Source organism: Belonocnema kinseyi, chromosome 5 (assembly GCF_010883055.1).
Source record: "Belonocnema kinseyi isolate 2016_QV_RU_SX_M_011 chromosome 5, B_treatae_v1, whole genome shotgun sequence".
Taxonomy (NCBI): domain Eukaryota; kingdom Metazoa; phylum Arthropoda; class Insecta; order Hymenoptera; family Cynipidae; genus Belonocnema; species Belonocnema kinseyi.
In genome coordinates, this window is record NC_046661.1 from 86,133,089 (window position 1) to 86,155,396 (window position 22,308).

At 23.0% G+C, this 22,308-nt stretch overlaps 3 protein-coding genes across 11 annotated transcripts in view; 2 read left to right on the plus strand and 1 right to left on the minus strand.

Annotated features, from left to right (window-relative positions):
• Positions 1 to 6,278, plus strand: part of LOC117173441 (trichohyalin-like) — a 106,645-nt gene extending 100,367 nt beyond the window's left edge. For all 5 annotated transcript variants that reach the window (XM_033362015.1, XM_033362013.1, XM_033362010.1 and 2 more), the window contains 2 exons: positions 5,686 to 5,826; positions 6,146 to 6,278. The gene's annotated coding sequence lies outside the window, so the exon portion shown is untranslated. The remainder of the gene's footprint in view (positions 1 to 5,685; positions 5,827 to 6,145) is intronic.
• Positions 6,279 to 6,409: 131 nt separating this feature from the next.
• On the minus strand, positions 6,410 to 14,621 carry LOC117173442. Its single transcript, XM_033362017.1, has 3 exons — positions 14,419 to 14,621; positions 11,746 to 11,969; positions 6,410 to 6,564 (listed from the first exon to the last, which is right to left on the minus strand). Exons 1-3 carry the CDS (start codon positions 14,477 to 14,479, stop codon positions 6,505 to 6,507), a joined length of 345 nt encoding a protein of 114 aa, XP_033217908.1. The 5' UTR covers positions 14,480 to 14,621; the 3' UTR covers positions 6,410 to 6,504.
• Positions 14,622 to 17,430: 2,809 nt separating this feature from the next.
• LOC117172351 (T-complex protein 11-like protein 1) overlaps positions 17,431 to 22,308 on the plus strand; it is a 38,395-nt gene continuing 33,517 nt past the window's right edge. For 2 of the 5 annotated variants that reach the window (XM_033360174.1, XM_033360177.1), the window contains exons 1-2: positions 17,431 to 17,624; positions 20,995 to 21,373. In XM_033360174.1, coding sequence (XP_033216065.1) covers positions 21,363 to 21,373 — 11 coding nt within the window. In that variant the 5' untranslated portion in view covers positions 17,431 to 17,624; positions 20,995 to 21,362. Of the gene's footprint in view, positions 17,625 to 20,992; positions 21,374 to 22,308 lie in introns of those variants that run through there. The other 3 variants (XM_033360178.1, XM_033360179.1, XM_033360176.1) reach the window with 2 other exon arrangements.

A 22,308-nucleotide genomic window follows, 5' to 3' on the forward strand; every position in this document is an offset into this window, starting at 1 on the left:
TCGAAAACTGAGGGTGATGGAATTTTTCTGAGGTCAGGTTCGGATTCAGCGCAGCAAAAACCTTCGGGTATAGTAGGTCTGGTCTCTGGTTCTGAGAATTGTTGGCCTGTGTTATCTACCAAATAGTTGAATTTATAACTAAAAAAGATACATTTTAAACCAAAAATGAAAAAGTTTAATTGTCAGTTTAAAAAATTGATTTTCAACAAAACAAGAAACAAAATAATTAAATTTTCGACCAAAAAGTAGAATTTTTAACCAAACGAGATGAATTCCATATCAAAAATGTAGTAGTAAAAAAATCAATTTTGTTAAAAGTTATATTTTGAACTGAAAAAGTGATTTTTTTTTGTTAAAAAAGTTATCTTTTTTAATAAAAAATTCATGTACTTGGTTGAAAATTCAAATAATTTGTTAATAATTCACTTTTTTGGTTGAAAATTTATTTTTTCAAATTTGGAATTCATCTTTTTTTTTAGCTGAAATGTAAATATTCCATATTTCGCTTAAAATCGATATTTTCTATTGAAAATTCGACTTTTTATTTAAAAATTCATCTATTTTTTTAAGAGTTGGGTAGTAATTTGTTAAAAGTAACTAAGTTCCGGAAAAGTTACGTTATTCAAACTTCATATTTTTTTGTATATCTATTAAGAGAAGTTTATGGGTCAAAATATCTCAAGTGTGCCACTTTCAAATCGATAGTTCTATTTTCTATCAATTATACATTTTTCGTTTTGTTTTTATATCAAAATAACTCCCCTAAAATATTGTTGCAACAAAATTTTTTTTAAATTATTAACAATCAAAGTTCTTGATTATTATTTTTTCAAATATGGATCGAAATTCAATAATTAAGTTATAGATGAATTTTCAATTAAAAGGATTTTGAGCCAAGAAATAGGGGAACAATTGGGTAATAAATTATTTTGAATGCAATTATTGTGGGTGTCATATTAAGTACAATATGAAACGAATTTTAAACTGAAATGATAAATGTTTATTAAAAAAATGAATTTTTAATCAAGCGGTTCAACTTTTTACCAGGTATAGTTATTTTTTGAAAAAAAATTGAATAGTCAAATTATCATTGAAAAAATTAGTTTTTAATTTAAAAAAAACCATTTTCAACAAAAAAATTAATTTTTCCAACAAAATGTGAAATTTTAACTTAACTAATGATGCTTCAACACAAAAACTGAATTTTTTATAAAATAGTTTAATCTTCAATAAAGTATAGTGAAATTTTCATCCAAGAAGATTAATTTTCTAAAAAAAAGTCTTTTTTTAACAAATTGGTTGGAACATTCAACCTAGTAGTTAAATTTTATACCAAAAAAGATGAATTCAACCTTTTCTGATTTAAATTAAAAATCTTCATTATTTTAAATACCAACTAATAATTTTTGTTTATTGAAAATTCATCTTTTTTGGCTAAAAATTCAACTACTAGGTTTAATGTTTGAACCGATTTGTTAAAAAAATACTTTTTTTTTTTTTGGTAGAAAATTAATCAAAATGCAAACTTTTTGTTCCACCAGTATACACAGTATACTTCGCGACAAACATTTTCATAAGAACTTTTATTTTTAATAACTTTAAAAAAAAAACTTGTGTTGCAAAAACATTTTAGAGGATTTTTTTTTATAAAAAGGAATCGAAAACTGTATATATTGATTGAAAATAGAACTGTCGATTTAAAAGTGGCAAACTTGAGATATTTTGACCTTTATGTATTTTTTAGTTGAATTCAACTATGGTCGATTTTATATTAAAATCTTTTTTGGTTGAAATAATATCAAATGTTACATTTTTCTTTGAGAATTCATCTATTTGAGTTGAAAATTTAACTGCATGATTGAATATTCATGTATTTTATTACAAAATTTACTACCTATTTTTGTAGAAAGTTAAGAGTAATGGGTTGAAAAGTAACTTTTTTATTGGAAATTCATATTTTCTGTTTGAAAATGGAACTTTTTAATACAAAATTTAATTTTGGGGTTGGAAAATTTAAAAAAAAATCAATTGAAATTTTTTTTCTTGATTCAAAATTCGACTTTTTTGTTTCAAAATAGATCTTTTTAGATAAGAAAAATCTCATTTTGTTATTTGTTGAAAATTCAACTATTTTGGTGGAACATTAATCTAATTTAGCTGAGAATTCACCTATTTTGTTGAAATCCTGTTGTTTTTGGTTGAATTAAACTGTGTTCGATTTCAAATAAAAATCTGTTATGGTTAAAATAATATCAAATATTATATTTTGGTTGAAAATTCATGTTTTTTTTATAATTTCACCATTTTGAGAGGAAGTTAAACTATCTATTGGAAAAGTAACTTTTTGTTGAAAATTCACATTTTCGATTTTAAAATACAATTCTTTTGTAAAAACATTTTTTTTTTGCTTGAAAATTGAACGATTCAGTGAAATATTTTTCTTGATTCAAAATTCGACTTCTTAGTTTGAAAATTTGACTTTCGTTTAAAATTTTATTTCTTTTGATAAAAAATATTATTTTTCTTTTGTTGAAAATTCAATTGTTTTGGTAGAAAGTTAACCTGATTCGATTGATAATTTTTTTTTTAATTGCAATACGTTTAATGTTAAATTAAAAACTTTGTTGAAAAATAAGAAACTTTTTTGAAAATTCAACTTTTTTGTTTGAAAACTATTAAGTTAATAAGCAACTTTTTTTTGTTGAAAATTTATATTTTTGGTTTGAAAATACAACTGTTTTGTAGGAAATTCGTTTTTTTGGCTGGAAAATTGAAAAATTCAGTGGAATCTTTTTTTTTTATTCAAAATCCGACTTTTTCGTTTCAAAATTTAGCTCTTTTGATAAATCAACTGTTCGTATATTCAAGAAAAAAGATCGTTTTCACTCAAGAAGCCTCAACTTTTAACAAGATAATTGAATTCCTAACCAAAAATTTAAACTTTAAAGAAATAAAAATAATTTTTTCCCCCAAAAACACGAAATATACGAATTTTTTTACCAAATAGTTAAATTTTCAACCAAAAAGTTGAATTTTCGATCAAGAAGATTAATATTTTATTAAAAAAGAAGAATTTTGAACAAAATACATGAAATTTCAACAACATAATTTAATGTTAAAGTCAAAAGGGCGAGTTATAAAAAAAACCTTCAATTATCCATAAAAATTCTAGTTTTTCAAGTCAGAAAGATGAATTTTCTACAAAACAGTAAAATTTTTAACGCAGAAGTTCATTTAAAAGCAAAACGTTTAATTTTCAAATATAAATATGAATTTTCAATTTAAACAGTTGTTATTTCAACGAAACAATTACATTTTTAATCAAAAGCATACATTTTCAACCGATAAGATTCAATTTTCACCAAAAAAGACGAAATTTTCAGCTAAATACATGAATTTTTAACCAAAAAGTTGAAAAATCACCTGAAAAAGTTCAATTTTTCCACCAAATAGTTGCATTTTTAACAGTAAAAGATCAATTTTTAACCATAAATTAGGAAGTTTAATTATCAGTTACACAGATTTACTTTCAAAAAAACATGAAATGAATTTTTATTAAAATAAGTCAGTTTTCAATTAAAGAAATGAACCTTCAACTAGAAAAATTAATTTTTAACAAAACAGTTGAAATGGTGTGCATTTTAAACATATTTTTTGAAAATTCGTCTTCTCGTTGAAATAATAATAATAATTTTAACTAGAAATTTCAACTGGCAGGTTAAAAAGTAACTTTTTTTTGAAAATTCATATTTTCGTTTTGAAAAAGGAACAGTTTGGTAGAAAATTCAGTGGCATTTTTTTTCTTTCTCCGTTCAAAATTCGGCTTTTTATTTTTAAAATCTAACTCTTTTGGTTGATGATTCAGATATTTTGTTGAAAATACGTTTTTCTTTTTTTTTTTAATTTAACTGTTTGATTTCAAATTAAATTTTTTTGATTGAATTAATATAAACATATTTTTCGTCGAGAATTAATCTTTTTTGGTTAAAAAATCAACGTATTTTGTTAAATTTCGAAAATTTTTACAGAAAGTTAAATTATTCTCTCTGCTATTAGGTTGAAAAATAATTTTTGTTGTTAAAAATTCATACTTTCGGTTTGAAAATGCAATTGTTTTGTAGAAAATCCCTTTTTCTTTTTGCTTGTTAATTGAACAATTTAGTGGATTTTTTTTCTTTTTTGTTTCCAAAATTCGACTTTTTCGTTTCAAAATTTATATTTGTTGGTAAAAAATTAAATTTTTTGTTCTTAAAAATTCCACTATTTTTATAAAAAGATAATCTGATTTGATTCAGAATTATTTTGTTGAATTCAACTACGTTTGATTTCAAACTAAAATCTTTTTTGTTTTAATTAATATGAACAATTATATTTCTCGTTGAAATGTCGTCTATTTTGGTGGAAATTGATGTACTTTGTTAAAAATGATCTATTTTGTTAAAAATTAAAATATTTGGATCAAAGGTTCTAGTTCCTTGAAAAATAATAAACATTTATGTTGAAAATTCAATTCTTTTGTTAAAAAGTGTTCTTTTTTATTTGAAAATTCAACTATTCGGTTGAAAATTGAACTATTCGGTTGAACCACTTGGTTGAAAATTAATAAATTTTGTTAAAAATTTAACTATAAGTCCAACTATTTGGTTGAAAAGTAATTTTTTTTAGATTCATCATTTTGCTTTACAAATTTAATTATTTAATTTAAAAGTGGTCCTTTTTTTAAAATTCATTTCATCCAGTAAAAAAATTAATATTTTTTTATTAAAAATACTCATACAGAAAAAAATTTGGTTTAAAAATATTTTTTTCAGATGAAAAATCAACTATTTGGTTTAAAATTCATCTTTTATGGTTGAAAATTCATTTATTTGGTTGATGATTTGTAATTTTAATTAACTATTATTCTCTGGTTTAAAATTAACTTTATTGTTAAAAATTGTGATTTTCGTTTTGAAAATTAAATTGTTTTGTAGAAAAAACTTTTTTTTTTATAATGCATCTATTCCTAAATACCATCTTTTTTCGTTAAAAATTCTTATTTTTCTTTTTCTAAGTTTGAACTATTACTATAGAAAATAACATTTTTTTGTTAAAAATTCATAATGCCGGGTGAAAAATTTAACTGTTTCTGAAAATTCATATGTTTTGTTGAAAATTCGTCTTTTGGGGTAGAAAATTAATCTCCTTCTTCGAAAATTTATTTTTTGGTCTGTGAATTTAACTGTTTTGTTAAAGATTCTTTTTTTTTTTTATTCAATTTAACTGGTAAAAAGTGAATTTTTAAATTAAGAATTAATGTTTTAATAAAGTGTTTGAAAATTACCTTTTCTAGTTGAAAATTTAACTATTTGGTTGAAAATTCATGCCTCTTGATTAAATATTACCTTCATGTTGAAAATTCGTTTTTCTTTTTTATTTAAAATTGAAATCTTTTTTCCTTAAAATACGAAATATTAAATCTTTCGTCGAGAATTAATTTTTTTAAAGAACTGAACTATATTTGTTTAAAAATTCAACTGTTTTGTTCAATTTTTAATAATTTTATTGAAAATTGAACTTAAACCTTAGATATTGAAAATGAAGACTATAATTCTTTAAGATTAAAGAAAAAATTAAAGTGTGTACTATCTCATAATAATTCCTTACCTATTTCAAACACAAAATTTTGTATTTGCTTTCAATTAGGAGGATTGCACATAAGTGTTGACAGCGCCAAATTAATTAAAATTCTAAAAAATTAAGATATCTAATGAACAATTAATCGAGGGATACTGACAACAAAAATAAAAAAAGAGAGCCCAATCAGTTGTATAATGCTAGTTCAAAGTAAGTTTTACAAATTATTTTATATTATTTGATATAAATTTGATTCAAATTTTTTATTCGAAAAAATGATATGCCTGAATAAAGGATTATTATGATATAACAAATGATGTTGTTAATATAATAAAAAATTACTATAATTAATTATGATGACAGGCAAATGTATTAATTAAAAAAATTAAATACATATAATTTCATATTATATTGATAATATATTTTATCTAAATAAATAAAATTTATACAATGAAATATATTCATTAATATAAATTTCACATTTATTTACATAAAAATAATGTTCTTTTTCCTGATAATAATGTTACAGGAAAAATTAGAAAACGGACGAAAAGAAGAAAGAGGGACTGTGAAGAAGGAATTATTATTTTTAAAAAAGTGATAATAAAATTAGTATAGATATTTTGATACTAGTTTTTTAAAATAAAAATCTGTAAATTGAATAATAAGACTATTTTTAATTTTAATCTGTGAATTTAAAATTCCCGGGTTGTCACGTGGTTTGCGCAAGTCGGTAAAATTTGAATCCAAACATTTTTTTATATTCTTTTGAAATAAAATATCATTGCTTTTAGAACTTTTTATTTAATTTAAAAGAAAAAATATACAATTATGATAATTATTACACCAATTTTCTCTTGATTTCTAAAGAAAGGGTTCAGAACTCTTCTAATCTTTAGTTTCGAAGGCACTCCAAGGATAGCCTTTGACAAATCCAATTTTAAGCATCTTAAATTGAAATAAAATATTTGTTATTATACATAAAAAAAGAGAAAAAGTTAAAAAGGACCTTAGTTTTCTAAGTTGGCAGAAAAAGAGTCAGTGTCAGGGAAAACTTGGGAGTAAATAAATTTTCAATTAACATAAATAAAATTCTACAATTTTATTAAAAAGTCAGTCTTTTTTATTCGGGAATTCAACTGTTTTGTTGAAAATTCGTCTTTTTGGGGTTTAGAATCTATTTATTTTTGAAAAAAAGTTAATTCTTTGTTTTGAAAATCAACATTTTTGTTAAAAAAACTCGTAATTTAGGTTTAAAAATTCGTGTTTTTGGCATGAAAATTAAACATTTAAAATTAATCATTTTCCCTGCTTGAAAATGGAACTATTTTGTTGAAATATCGTCTTTTTTCATTAAATTGAACTATTTCTTAATCTAAAATTCAAATATTTTTTCTTCGAAATATGAATTATTACATTGTTTATTTTTTCGAAAATTAATGTTTTGGGCTAAAAAATGTAACTAGTATTTTAAGTTAAATTCATCTTTTTCGGTAGAAAAAAAAATGTTTTCAGTTGAAAATTCAAATATTTGGCTAAAAATTCATTTTTTATTCAAGATTCATCATTTAATTTTTGATTTTCATTTTTGATGAAATTTTTTTTTATAGACTGAAAAATCTTTCTTGGTTAAAAGTTCAACTATTTTGTTGATAATTTGTCTTTTTGGTGAAAATTCAACTATTTAAAAAAGAATTTGTTTCTCTTTCTGAGTTTTAAATTAATTTTGTACTGAAAATTCAACTATTTTATTTTTGCAGGATGAAAATTAATTTTTTAACTTAAAATATAAAAAATCCATTTTGGTTTTAAAAATTGATATTTTTCATGTACACATTTTTTTCAAAAGTTATCTTTTTTGGTAGAAAATTAATGTTCTTGGTTGAAAATTCATCGTTTTCTTCAAAAATTAGTTTTTTAAATTGAAAATTAATTTTTTACCTGTAAATTTAACTAGTCCATTTTTTGTTGAAAACCCATATTTTTTTGTTCAAAATTCAACTATTTTATTGGAAATTTACGTATTTTGTTGAATGAAAATTTGTTTTATATTTTTGTATCCAAGTGTATCGTTTTTAGTTGAAATTTCATTTTTTTTTAAGATTCATCAAAAGTTAATTTCCAACCAAAATGTTTAATTTTAAATAAAATAAAAAAACAATTTTTACAAAAAAAAATGTTTACAAAAAAGTTGAGTGTTTTATAGAAATTAGTTTTATTTTTTTTATTTATTAAAATTTTATCAATTTTGGTGGAAATTAACTTTTTTTGTGAAGAAGTAATATTTTTAGAATGAAAACGCGACTGTTTGACAGAAAAGTTGTCTTTTTTGTTTGAAAATTTATAACTTTGGATACATTTTTTTTCTCTGATAACTGACATTTTTCTTTTTTGTAAATTCAATTCTTTTGTGAAAAATTCGTATTTTTTGGTTTAATTTAACTGTTTTTTATTAAAAATTAGAGTATTTTTCATTGTTGAAAATGTTAGCTATCACACTTTTTATTGAGAATTTATTTTTTTTGGTGAAAGATTCATCTCTTTGCTTGAAATTCTAACTATTGTGTTGAAATTTATTTGTTTAAAAATTGTTTTTACTACTTTAACTTATAATGAATGTTATCACTAAATGTTTTTAAGATAAATTTACAAGCATTTTTTGCATTAAGATTATTAATCGCATATAAGGCGTAAAGCTGTTTTTCTGCTTGAAAGAAAAATTGATAACGGTAAAAAAAAAATAATTGGTAAGAAAAAAGTCAGATAAAGTCCGGAAATTTTTAATTGGGATTTTTAGCAACCCTGTACTGAAGACACCTGATTTACAGTGCTGCCAACTGCTAAGGTACTTTTTAGCATTAGAAACCCCAACAGGACGCAATAATACAGCAATTTTGCTAAAGTATATGAATTTCTTCTCCCAAATAATATTTCAAAGCAATATTTATTGGGACCGGGAAATGACCGGAAAAATCTGTCCATGTTCGATTTCAACAGTTTTTAAATAATTATTTGAATTTTTATGTTTTTTAATTATGCTATTATTTAGCTTACAATGCGTAATTCTAATTTTTTTTACCTTAAAAATTTTCTATTTAAAATTTTTATTTCTAAGCTTACATTTTTAATTTAAAGAATTTTAAAATGCTTTCTTAAAGACTTGAAAAAATAAAAATCTTTGATTTAAAAAATTTTAGATAAAAAACATTTTTATTTAATAAATAAATATGTTTTTTAAATTTATCTGTACTTTAAGTAATAAAAAGTGAACAAAAACGATTTGACAAAACGATTTTAAACCAGTTCAAAATTTATGAAATTTTAGATTTTAACGTTAAAACTGAAACGGTTTCAATATGAAAGTCTTGGTCATTAAATAAATGTGAACGTGTGACTGAAAGTTTATAAACTATTTTCAACTTAAAAATAACTTCGTAATAATATATTCTTAATCAAAGGATTTTATTACATTTAAAATATTGTTTCAGTCTAAAATATTCAATTTTTAACCCATTCAATTTAAAAATTTTAATTAAAAAAAAAAGATTAAATATTGAATATTTAGCAATATTTGAATTTTTATTTAAGACAAGTAAATTGCAACCAAATATTTAAAAATAAAGAATTTTTAACTGAATTGTTTGACATAGAAAACCTGGAATTGTTAAAATTTCAAAGAGCCTTTAAACTTTGAACGTTACAATCTTAATTGTTGTATTTGAGTGAAATTTTTAAATTTTGATGTATAATTTACAAATGAACATGTGTAGAAAAAAATTGTGTGATTTTAAGCGATATTTAGGAGTTTTAAAAAAATGTAAAACTATCATTCAAATTTTAGATTGTTTTTTAAAAATCTTCTAGAATCTTTTTAAAATAATTTTTCAAAACGAAAAGTTATATTTAATTTTTTTTAGGAATCTTAAGAACATATTTTTATTCTTTTGAAGCCTTTCACAATTCTTGAAAAGAATATAATTTTTTGTTTAAAATCTGTGAAAATCTACATTTTGCTTCATATTAGGCTATAATTTCAAGTTTTAGATTAAGTTTTAATCTTTTCAAAACTTCTACATATCTCTTGAAATTACTCAAATTTCGGCTACAAATAAAAAATTTTCAATGGGTATTTCTACATCAAAATTGTAAAGAAATTTTCTAAAATTTTCAGGATTTTCTGAAAATTGTAGAAAAAATTTATTTCATTTTGACAGATATTTAAAAGTTCTGAAAGTATTTCCAAAATAATTTTAAATTTAAAACAACTTCTAGATTTCTCAAGATTTTGAAATAATATTTTGATGCTTTCAAAGGACATTTAAACTATTTAAAAATAAAATAATTGAATTTCTAATTTAAGAAATGTTCAGTTAAAATTTTTTCAATTTTTCAATATTTGATGTTTCTAGATTAAAATTCCTTAAAATTATATAATTTTGAAAATGTTAAAAGTTCATTCATTGATTTTTTAATTTAGAGCCTTGAAAATGATAACGTGAATTTATATTTTTTTATATTGAAAAATGTTAGTACCTTCAATGTTATATGCGTCAATTATTGAGCATTTGAATAAAACATTTTTTAATTGAAAACTTTTAAATTTCAATTTTAAAAGTTCAAAATTTAATAGTTCCAATTTGAGTGTTTTCATTTGCATCTCGGTTTTTATTACCTCAAGTGGATTTTTTTTAAATCTTTAGTGGTCCATTTTTTTGATTTCGTTCACCGTGAAAAATGTTTGCGAACCGGGAAAAAACCGGGAATTTATTTCGTCGATTAAAACGGCCACCCTCTAATTGGTAGAGGAAATCCGTATATTACTGCAAAGTAATACTGATTAGGGGAGTAAATTCAAATATTGCAGAAAAACATCTGCAATATCGGTGTGCCACATTGCTAAAATGTTGCTAATGTTAATTTGCAACATTGTTGCAATATTGTTCGTGACGATGTGCAGCATTGCTGCAATGTTGCTAATGTTGCAGCAATATTGCAGATCAATACGAAGTGGAAGAGGAATTTCATTTATTACTGCAATGTTAGCTATTGCAAATCAATACCGATTATGAGAGGACATTCATATGTTGTTGCAATATTGCTAGTAAGGATATTAAACATTGCTGCAATGTTTCTGATATTGTTAAGCAACATTGCTTCAATGTTGCTAATGTTGTTATGTAACATAGCTGCAATATTGGTATGAAATATTGCTAATGTTGATTTGTAATATTGATCATGGCGATGTGCAACGTTGCTGCAATGTTGCTAATGCTGCAGCTATATTTCAGATCAATACTAAGTGGAAGAGGAAGTTTGTATATTACTGCAATGTTGCAAATAAATACCGATTATGAGACGACATTCATATATTGTTGCAATATTGCTAATAAGGATATGAAATATTGCTGCAATGTTGCTGATGTTGTTAAGCAACATTGCTTCAATGTTGCTGATGTTGTTATGCGACACTGCTGCAATTTTGCTAATGTTGTTATGCGACATAGTTGCAATATTGATATGAAAAATTGCTAATGTTGATTTGTAACATTGTTGCAATATTGATCATGGCGATGTGCAATGTTGCTAATGTTGCAGCAATATTTCAGATCAATACTAAGTGGAAGAGGAAGTTTATATACTACTGCAATGTTAGCTATGTGAAAGTGCAATGTTGCTAAGCAGTACCGATTAGGAGAGAACATTCATATATTCGTGCAATATTGATAATGTTTCTGTGCATAATGGGCTGCTAATGTTGTTGTGCTGCAATCTTGCCAATGGCGATGTGCATCATTGCTGTATTTTCTTATTTTGGTAGTGCAATGTTGCCAATGGCGATATGAAACATTGCTGCAAGGTTGCTAATGTCGTTGTGCAACATCACTGCAATGTTTCTAATGTTGCTGTAAAACATTTCTGCAATGTTGCTAATGTTAATGTGAAACATTTCTTCAATGTTACCAATGTTGTGAAAAATTGCTGCAATGTTGCTCATTTTTTTTATGCAGCTTAGCTTTAATGTTGGTAATGTTGATGTGCAAAATTGCTGCTAGGTTGCTCACGTTGCTGTAATATTGCGTACTGTTGGGGAAAATAAAAAAAAATATTGAAAATTTTTTTTAAACCTACGACAATAATACTCAATACTAGGGAAGCGAATCCCAAAGCAAGGTCCTTATTCGCTTCTTTATTGTCTTTATCATATTTTTCTTGCCAACAACCTACGTGTTCCGCGCCAAAATCCATGAGACAAGGTTCTGGGGGGCAAATTGGAGGTTCTTCACAACCTGTACTCATGCCTTTCAGGGGCCACAATTTTTTTGAATGTTGAACTGCCCCTAGACCAAACTTGCCTAAAATTAAGTTCAAAAACTACTAATTGATGGAAAATAAAAATTTGAATAAAAATGTTTTGAAGATTGTTAGTGATTTTATTTTACAAATAAACATCCGAATCGATATTTCACACTCCTTCCTCTATTCCCCACTTTTCCGCCTGTTTTAAGGAATCTTCCTCTTTTTTTCGTTTTATTGCTTAAATGCGAACTGAATTAATAGAGCATAATAAGAAAATTCAACTATTTTTTGTTGGAAGTTCATTCTTTTTAATTGAAAAATCTAGTGTCTTCAGAATTAATAGAATAAAATTATTTATTTTGCATATATTAATATTTTTTATAAATGATTAACCACTGTAGGTTTTGTTATCCACTGTAGGGATAACTCTTTTGGTAAAAAATCCTACTTTTTGGTTGAAGATTGGACAATTTTTTTTGTTGAAACTATATTTTTTGATAAAAATTTAAACACTTTAATTTTGAATGAAAATTCATAGTTTTAGTAGAAAATTCAACGAATAGAATTTGTATTGTTAATGCATCTTTTTGTTTATAATTCAACTGCTTTGTTAAATATTCAGTTTGTTGGCTAAAGATGAAACTATTTTGATGCAAATAAGTTTTTTTTCTGTGAATGATTTATTTAACTGAAAATTTAAATATACCATTAATGGTTAAAAATTTATTCTTATTTCAGAATTTTAATTATTTGTTGGAAAATTCCTATTTTTTAAAGAAAGTGAATATTTATTTAAATTTCATATTTTTAGTAACCAAATATTCTATTTGGTTAAAAATTAAGTTTTTTATTCAAGATTCATAATATCAATAAAAAATTAATTTTTTTAAAAATTTAACTACTTCGTTAAAAATGCATTTTTTGTTTTTTTTTTTTTAATGATTTACCATTTTAACACATAAAAATTAATTTTGTTGGTTGAAAACTGAACTATTTTGTTTGAAAATTCGTTTTTTTCTGTTGAAAAATAAATTTTTTATTAGTAAAATTTAATATTTTATTATTGTTTACAAAATCAAATCTTTTTCATTGAAAATTGATCTTTTTTTTTAATTAATTGATTCAATTCATTCGTTAAAAGTCTTATATTGTCGATAATTCAACTGTTTTTTTTTAAAGTCGTCTTTTTCGATAGAAAATTTGTTCCTCTTAATTGAAAATTCCTTTGTTTTGGCAGAAAAGTTCTTTGATGGAAATTCAACTATTTGATTAAAAATTCGTCTCTTTTTCTTGAAAGTTCAACTATTGTGTTGAAAATGAGACCTTTTTGTGGAAAATCAATCTTCTTTCTTAAAAATTCATCTTTTTATTTTTAAAAATCTACTATTTGGTCAAAAATTTATTTTTTGATTTAAGATTCATTTCAATAAAAAATTAATTTCTTTCGTTAAAAATGTAAATATTTAATTGAGAATTCATTTTTTACCCTTCGAAAATAAATATTTTAAAAGCAAATTTTAATATTTTATTATTGTCTTAAAATACATTTTTTTGTTGAAAATTGACCTTTTTTTTGAAAATTCATCTTTTTGATAAAGAACTCGACCATTTGCTTAAAAATTAATTTTTTTCAGTAAAGATTCATCATTTAACATATAAAAATTAATTTTTGTTGTTGAAAATTCGTTTTCTTTTTGAAGATTAATTTTTAAGCAAAAAATTTAATATTCTCTTATTGTTTAAAAAAATCATCTTTCTGATTGAAAATTGACCTCTTTTCTCATTTTTTTTAAACTGACTAATTGGTTAAAAATTCATTTTTGTTAAAGATTCATCATTTGACATATAATTTTTTTTTCTTGAAAATTTAACTATTTTATTGAAAATTCAACTATTTGTTTGAAAATTCTTTTGTTTCAATGATAATTTAACTAATTTGTTGAACAGTCAAATTTTTTCGATAATGTATTTTTTTTCCTTTTTTTCAAAATACGTCTTTTTAGACGGAATATTTATTCTTGGTTGAAAATTCAACAATTTTGTTAAAAAGACATATTTTTTCGAAAATTCGATTGTTTTGTTGAAAATTCTTCCCTCTTGCTTAGAATTTCAAGTATTTGGTTAAAAATTCAACTATTTGTTTAAAATTTCGTCTATTTTGATTGAAAGTTCAACTATTTGATGGAAAATTTAACGATTTTTGAACAGAAGTCATATTTTTTAGAAAATTTAATTGTTTTGTTGAAAATTTGTCTTTTTGGAGGGAAAATTCGTCCTTCTTGGTTGAAAATTTACTTTCTAGGTTGAAAATTCAACCATTTTGTTTAAAAAATGTTCGAAAATTTAATTGTGTTAAAAATACGGGTTTTTAAATATTTTTCATGGAAAAAGTTTTATAAATACCGTGACGCAGTTTTTGAACGGCCCCTAAGAGTTTTGGATTACAAAATAAAAAATTGCAAATGTTACATTTTCTTTTTATTTGTAAAGTAACTTTCATTTTACCAGTATTCACGAGTCGACTGAATAGTCCTTGCCTGCCCAGGAAAGTCGCAGTTCGAAGCATTTTTCAAAATTTATGATTTTTTATCCTCTAGAACTTTTCTCTACAAATTATTATTTTATTTATTAAAATACTTTTTATATTTCAAGGTGACAGGTCGACTTTTTGTTCTTTTGTTTTCTTCAGGAAGTTGAATGCACCACTGCAACCTTCATTTGAATCCAAGGTGATCGAGTCTGTCGAATCGATTCTGTTTTAGAAAATTAGATTTATTGCTTGAAAAAATATTTGTTTATAAAATTCAAATTAAACAAATAGTTGCGTGACTTAAAAAAAATTTATTTTCAAAGATTTCGATCAAATAATGTAAAAGCTTTTTCAGAAATTCAAAACATTTCAAGGGAATGCAAACATTGTACTAAGATTCACGGAAATTTTTTAAAAGATTTTTATTTTTTTACATGACTTTCAAGAGAAAATTTAAAAAGAAATTTCAAAGTTTTAAAGGCAAAATTTTAGAAAAACTTTGAGCAAATTTAAGACATTTTAATACTTTTTTATACGTTTTTTTAAAAAGAATTTCAACCTTGCAGATATTTTAAAGATTAAAAACAAATGTAAACTTTTTAAAAATTTTGAAAATTCTCAAGAGAATAGAAAAAATGTCTTAAGATTCATGGGAAAATTTCAATTGTTTTTTTTTTTTTTTTGAAAAATAACGTTGAAGTGATAATTGAAAAAGATGTCAAATAAGAATGTGACAAATGTTTGAGGATTTCACTAAAGAAACTTTTTAAAAGGAATGGACAATTTTTCGTAAGATTCCAAGGAAAATCTAAAATGATTTTTCATTTTGAAAAATTGATTTCAAGACAATATTTCAAAAGATTTACAACATTGCCAAAAAATAATCCGAAAGATTTTTAAATAATGTTTGTAATTATGCAATTTTTTTTTTAATTTCATAAAAAAAACAAATCATATTTAAAGATATTTAGAAGGTCTGAACAGATTTGGAAATTATTTAAAATTTGAGAAGATTGCAAAAAAATGTTAATCAATGTAGGTTTTTGAAGATTTAGAAAATTGAAAGAAATTTCAAACGATTTCTAAAAATTTTGAAGAAGACCATAGAAGTTTTTGAAGCAAACATTTTTTATTTTTCAAAGTAAAAAAAAAAATATTTAATTCGAAGAAGTTTAAAAGCTGTTAAAAAATTCTGTAAAGAATAAAAAATAATTGAAGGATCAAGGATTTAAAAAAAAAACAGGTAAAATGCGAATTATTTAAAAAGATATTTAGAAGGTTCATAAGTCACAATAAATAATTTTCCAAGATATTTAGAAGTTTTTAGAATATTTAAAAACAATATAAAGCTTGCAAAGATTAAAAAATTTTCTTTCATGTAATTTTTTAAGATTTCAAAAAGAAGTTTTTTAGGTATTTGAAAAGGTTTCAAGAAAATGAATTTTTTTTTAAGATTCATATGAAAATTTAGAATGATTTCTTTTTTTTTGAAAAATTAAATTTAGGAAAATCTTTTTAAAAACATTTTCGAAATCACCGAAAAAGAATCTGGAAGATTTTAAGACATTTTTTGTTCATTTTTCAGGATTTAAATTTTTATATCAAAAGGATTCGATTAATTTCAAGTGATTTTCTAAATTTTCTCGAAATGATGTATAATATTTTAAAGCAAAAGTTTTCAATTTTGCAGAATTATCAATTTTTAGAAGGAAATAGAGTTCGTTTAATAGATATGCCGAAGATTGAAATGATTTTGAGAGATTTCACCAAGTTTAAAACAATGTAGCAAGATTATCAATTTTTATAAAAAAATTCGAGTACGTTTAAGGGATATGTTGAAGTTTTACAAAGATTCAAAAATGAATTAAGACTTGAAATTTTTTTTTTAATTTCAAACATGCTATACATTTTTGCAGAATTTGAACAAAAAATGTAGAAGCTTGATAAAAATTTTAAAAGGTTTCAAGAGAATATGCAAACAACCTTGAGATTTCTGGGAAAATATTAAATGATTTTTTTATTTCGTAAAATGAATTTTAAGAGAATATTTAAAAAGATTTTTTTAAGATTTTAAAAAATTTCAAAAGATTTTCAAAATTGTCAAAAGACTATCCGAAAGATTTAGGGCAATTTTTTAAAATCCTGCATGATTAAAAAAAATGGACCAAAAATGTGAATCATTAGAAAAGGTTTTTAGAAGGTTTAGAATTTTATGCAGAGTTTTTGTAAAATGTGATGAAAAATTCAAAGCATTTTAAAAAATTTTAAGAGAAAAGTTAAAGATTTTCAAAATTGGCAAAAAAGAGGCTGAAAGATCTAAAAGGTATTTTGTTAATTTTTCAGATTTAAAAAAAAAATAGGAAAAATTAGATTATTTTAAAAAAAGAATTCGAAGGTTTATAAGTTTTGAAAAAAAATAGAATATTTCGTTACAGATTAAAAGATAATTAACAATCTTAGAAGTTTTTAAAAGATGAAAAAATAATTTCAACATTTAAAAGATTTATAAAATTTAAAAAATGAACGTTTCTGTACATAATAAAAAGTTTTTCTGAAGATTCATGAGAATATTTGAAATAATTTTTTATTTTGCAAAATAAATTTTATGGGAAAATTAAAAAGATTTTTTTGGATAAAATTTAAAGACATTTTAAAACATTTCAAAATATTTCCAAAAATGTCATGAACAAAAATCTAAAAGATTTTAGGGCCATTTTTTTATTTTTAAAGATTTTTTTTCGAAAAATTATAAAATATTTGTTAATTTCTTCCAGATTCTAAAAGTACTAAATATTTTTTAAACTGTCTTGAATCTTTCCTGTGTTTTTTTTTAATCCTAGAAAATAAAAAATAAATCAAGAAAATACTTCTAATATCCCCCCTACAATTATTTTTCCATATTTGGAAAGTTCAAGGTTCCAGGTGAAGGAACCCGCTCCTGATAAGTTTCGACCCAACGCGACAAACTTCAGTCATTAGCAGACAGCCGTAAGAAAAAGTTGTAAACACGTCCACAATTGTTCTAGGCACTTTTTGACATTTTTTTTTCAAAAATTATCAAATCTCCGTAATTTCTCCAATGTTTATCTAAATTTCAAGTGATAAAAATAAAAATTCAAAATAAAATTCTCGTTCTTCAGAATAATCAGAATATTCTGGATTAATTTCGTGAATCATAAAGGTAGGCTTTTTGTTCTCCTTCTACGCAGAATAATTTCATCACGGACAACAAACTTTTTGGTGCACTCATTTATTCTAGAAGTGTGAATAAATTCCGTGATTATAAAAAATTTAAAATTGTTCTACTTCCTAATGTTATTATCTGGCAAAGTGACAGTGACAGAAAAGCTTTTTGATAACAATGCGAGCTTTGTTTGTAAACAGAGTCGATCTATATCCTATTTTATTTTGACTTTTATATTTCTTTTTTATTTACTTGGGGGATTTATTATTATTTTTAAAAACAAATTTGGGATTTTTTAAATAAAAAGACAACAAAATTATATTTGGTTGTATGAAGATTTGTACAAATATAGGTTATGTAAACTCTTCTTTTTTATATAAATTATATTATTCTTTTTTTTAATGTAATTAGTTTTCTAATTTTTCATTATCCTGGAAATAGATTTAAAGTGCGGCTGAACAATCTCGAAAAAAAATTCCCGACGCTGTGAAAAAGATAGTTTCCGGAATTATAAAATTTTCGAAATCTAAAAATACCGAATTTAAAGAATTAGAAAAATTGTTTTGTTTTAAGTAATATTATTTAGTATTTTGATTATTTTCTAAATTATTAAAAAATTATCTTACTGTATTTTAAATAATTAATATTATTTAATAAAATATTCGAGACAGAAAATGACAAAAATTATCAAATTGCCGAATAATATTGACGAATTTAAAAAATCCCACAAAGAAAACTGACGAATTATTAAGATTCAACACTGTAAAGTTTTCAAATTTAAACTTGAATTATTTATTAAAAATACAATGATTAAATATTTTGATAAAAGAAAAATTGTTTTTCATTTTTTAAAAATATTTTAAAATTTATTTTATCATTGTATATTAAACTTTGGAAATTGGCAAAATTAAAAAACTAGCATTAACATTTTCTAGATTCTTTTTTGACAATTTTAGAAATGTTTTGCAATGTTTGGAAATTTTTTTATATATTAACCAAATAGTTGAATTTTATATTAAAATATTTAAATTTTCAAATAAAGAGATGAAACTTAAATAAAGATGATGAATCTTCAACCAAAAAATAATTTTTTAAAACAAAATAATCTTTAAAAAAAATGAATTCCCACGAAAAAATTTATGAATTAAAAAAAAAGAAATTAAATTTCAACGAAATAGTTGAATTTTCTGTTAAAAAGTTCAATTTTCAATGAATAGTTCAATAGTTTAATTTTTAAGCCAAAAAGAATATTTTCTTTACAAAACCGTTGCGTTTTCTAACCGAAGTAATGAGTTTTTATTTAAAAGCAATATATATTCAACGAAATAGTTGAATCTCTAACCTAAAAGTATGAATTCTTGGCGGAAAATGTAATAGTTCATATTTCAACTAAAAAATATTTTAATTTTTAATTAAAAATAGTTGTACTCATCCAAAAAAGACGAATTTTCAATAAAATAGTCAAATTTTCAACAAAGAAATATTTTTCTGCCAAGAATGCAAACAAATTTCAACAAAAATATTAATTTATATTAAAATAATTGAATTTTCAAAAAAAAAAAATGTTTTAGTCAATTATGAATTTTTAACAAATGAGTTTTTAACAAAAAAGATTATTTTTAACCAAACAGTTTTATTTTTACCTAAGTAGTTAAATATTTAACCAAGGACATAAATATTCAACTGAAATTATAAATTTTTAATTATCAAAAAAATTAATTTTGAACATATTTCAGCCAAGTCGACATTGAATTTTCAATTTAAAATTATTTAAAAAATTAATTTAAGAAAATATTTTAAAACGACTCAAAACGTTTCCAAAATGGTCAAAAAAGAATCCGAATTAATTTAAGGCAAGTTTCTTAATTATGGGAAATCTTCAACAAAAAAAAAAAATTAGAGAAAATTCGCATTATTTTTAGAGATATTTAGAAGTTTTTGAAAGATATAAAAATAATATAAAATTTCCAAAGACTAAAAATCTGTCATAAATGTTAGGTGTTTGAAGATTACGAAAAAAATCAACTTTTTAAGATTTCTGAAAGGTTTTAAGAGGATGCAAAAAATTTCCCGAGATTATTTTAAAATTTTTAAGGATTTTTTATTTTTTTTATGAATTTTATGAGAAAATTAAAGATTTCAAAACATTTGGAATAATTTCATATTTTTAAAATAAAACAAAAATTTTAAAGCAAACAAAAGTTTCAACAATTGAACTTTAAGTTTAATTTTAATAATTAAAATTTAAATATTTGAAAAAAGTTTTAATTAAAAAGTATGTTTTCAAATTTATTTAATAATTAATAGTTTAGCATTTTTAAATTTAAATTTTCAATAAATATTAAAGTTTCAAAGCAACATTTTTTTATTTGGTAAAACGATTCGAAAATAATTTAAGACTTCAAATGATTTTAAAACATTTCAAACAAAATGTAGGTTTTTGCAAATTTTGAGGAAAAATTTTATAAGCTTTTTAAGAATTTAAAAAGGCTTCAGGGAAAATATAAAATGATTTATATTTTTAAAAAATCAATTTGAAGAGAAGTTTAAAAAAAAATGTTTAAGATTTTTAAATTTTTTTTAAAGAAAGATTCCAACATATATTAAAACAAATATTTTTTCACACATTTTAGTGAAGTCGTTGAATTTTTAACCGAATATGATTTTTTCTGTCAAGAATTCAAACAAGTTTTAACGAAATTGTTCAATTGTTGACCACGAAAAGACAGATTTTCTATAAAACAGTTAAATCTTCTACAAAAAGTCATGTGTTGAATTTAACTAAAAAATACGATTTTTTCACCGAATAGATCAATCTTCAACCAGAATAGTATACTTTTTTAGCAAAGCGTTGCCTTTGTAACAAAAAATTTACATTTTTCTACCAAAAAAGTTGAATTTCCAATTAAAAAAGAAGTTTTAATCAAAAAGAAAACAGAATTTGAAACAAATTTTCAATAAAAAAAGATTTTTCTATAAAAAAGGATTGTTCAATTTTTAACCCCGAAAAGAAAGATTTTCTATAAAACAGTTAAATTTTCTACAAAAAGTCATAAGATTTTAAAAACTATAGTTGAATTTTGAACACGAAAGTATAAATCTTTAAGAAAGTAATTAAATTTTTCATCAAACTCTAAAAATGATCAAAAATAAAAAAATGAAAATAAGAGATAGCTAAAAAAAAAGTTTAAAACACAAAAGTGACCATATGATATAAAAATGTTTCAATAAATATAATTATTTATTATCAACAAAAAAATCCTCTGGTTTAACTAAAACTAAACTACAGAATCATTATGAACCCAGATAAAAAAAATTAGACTATAATTTTGGAAACGGCAACTCTCATAAAAATATGAATTCCTAGAGCGAAGAAAGAACTTTCACTTTCTCCTATGGAAAGTAAAGAAAACTCGCGAATGAAACAAAGAGTGAATACAAAGAGCAAATAAGACGCATCAAGGAAGTTCATAGCACTGTTGATTCATGGCTGATGAATCAGAAACAGGTTGTTTTCCATAAAAATTGTGCACCAGTTTGGTAAAAGCAAGTTCAGGAAACAACCACGTGTTTTACGGTGTAGCTGCTCTCGTGGGTGTTCTTTTTATAGCAGGCGTTTGACCTCCTTTTCTGCATCGAGAAATGAGAGGATTAGTCAACTGGTAAATCTTTCCGAGTGCACACCATGTCACTGCTGCTAATTATCCTTTGAGCTCAAGATTACTCGCGGAAATCATGCCTGACAGGTACGATCGAGTTTCTTCATCTCCTTGAAATTTTCTATTTAAATCACTCAACTAATTATTATCGATTGGCAATTACCAATTTTCGATTAGCTTTTTGCAGGCCTCGAACTTACCACAATATTGACACTATTTCACACATTTTCTTTTATCGATGAGACTCTTTTAATACTAATCAATAGAATTCAAACAAATAGATGAATTTTTATCGAGAAAGTTGATTTTGAATTGTTGAATCCTCAACTAAAATATTTTAATTTTCAAGCAAAGCTTTGTATTTTTTACCAAAAAGATCGATTTTTGATCAAGAGTTTTATTTTCAAGTAAAAAAGATAAATTTTCCATCAAAGAGAGAAGGAATTTTTAAATAAAACTGCGAATCTACAAACAAAACGAATTTTAACAAATTAGGTAAAAGTTCAACGAAGTAGTTGAATTTTTAACAAAAAAATGTAATAGCTGATATTTTTACGGAAAAAAGGTTTATTTTAAATCCAAAAGAGTTAGTTGAATTTAACTAAAAAAGACGATTTTTTAATCAAATCTTCAACCAAAGTAGTATAATTTTTTAGCAAAGCATTGCCTTTTTAAGAAAAAAAAAAAACAAAAATTACATTTTTCTACCAAAAAGTTGATTTTTTAATTAAGAAAAGAAGTTTTAATCAAGAAGAGAACAGAATTTCAAACAAATTTTAAATAAAGAAAGATTTTTCAATAAGAAAGTATTTTTATTCGAGCAGAAATAAAAAAAATGTCAAGCACATTGTTGAATTTTCATCAAAAAAGATCATTTTTAATTATACAGTTAAATCTTCAATCAAAATACTTTAATTTTTTAACAAAGCTTTGCATTTTTAACAAAAAAAAATGAAATTGCTACTAAAAGAGTAAAGTTTTCAATCAAAAAATATTTTGTAATTAAAAAAAAATTTGTTTGA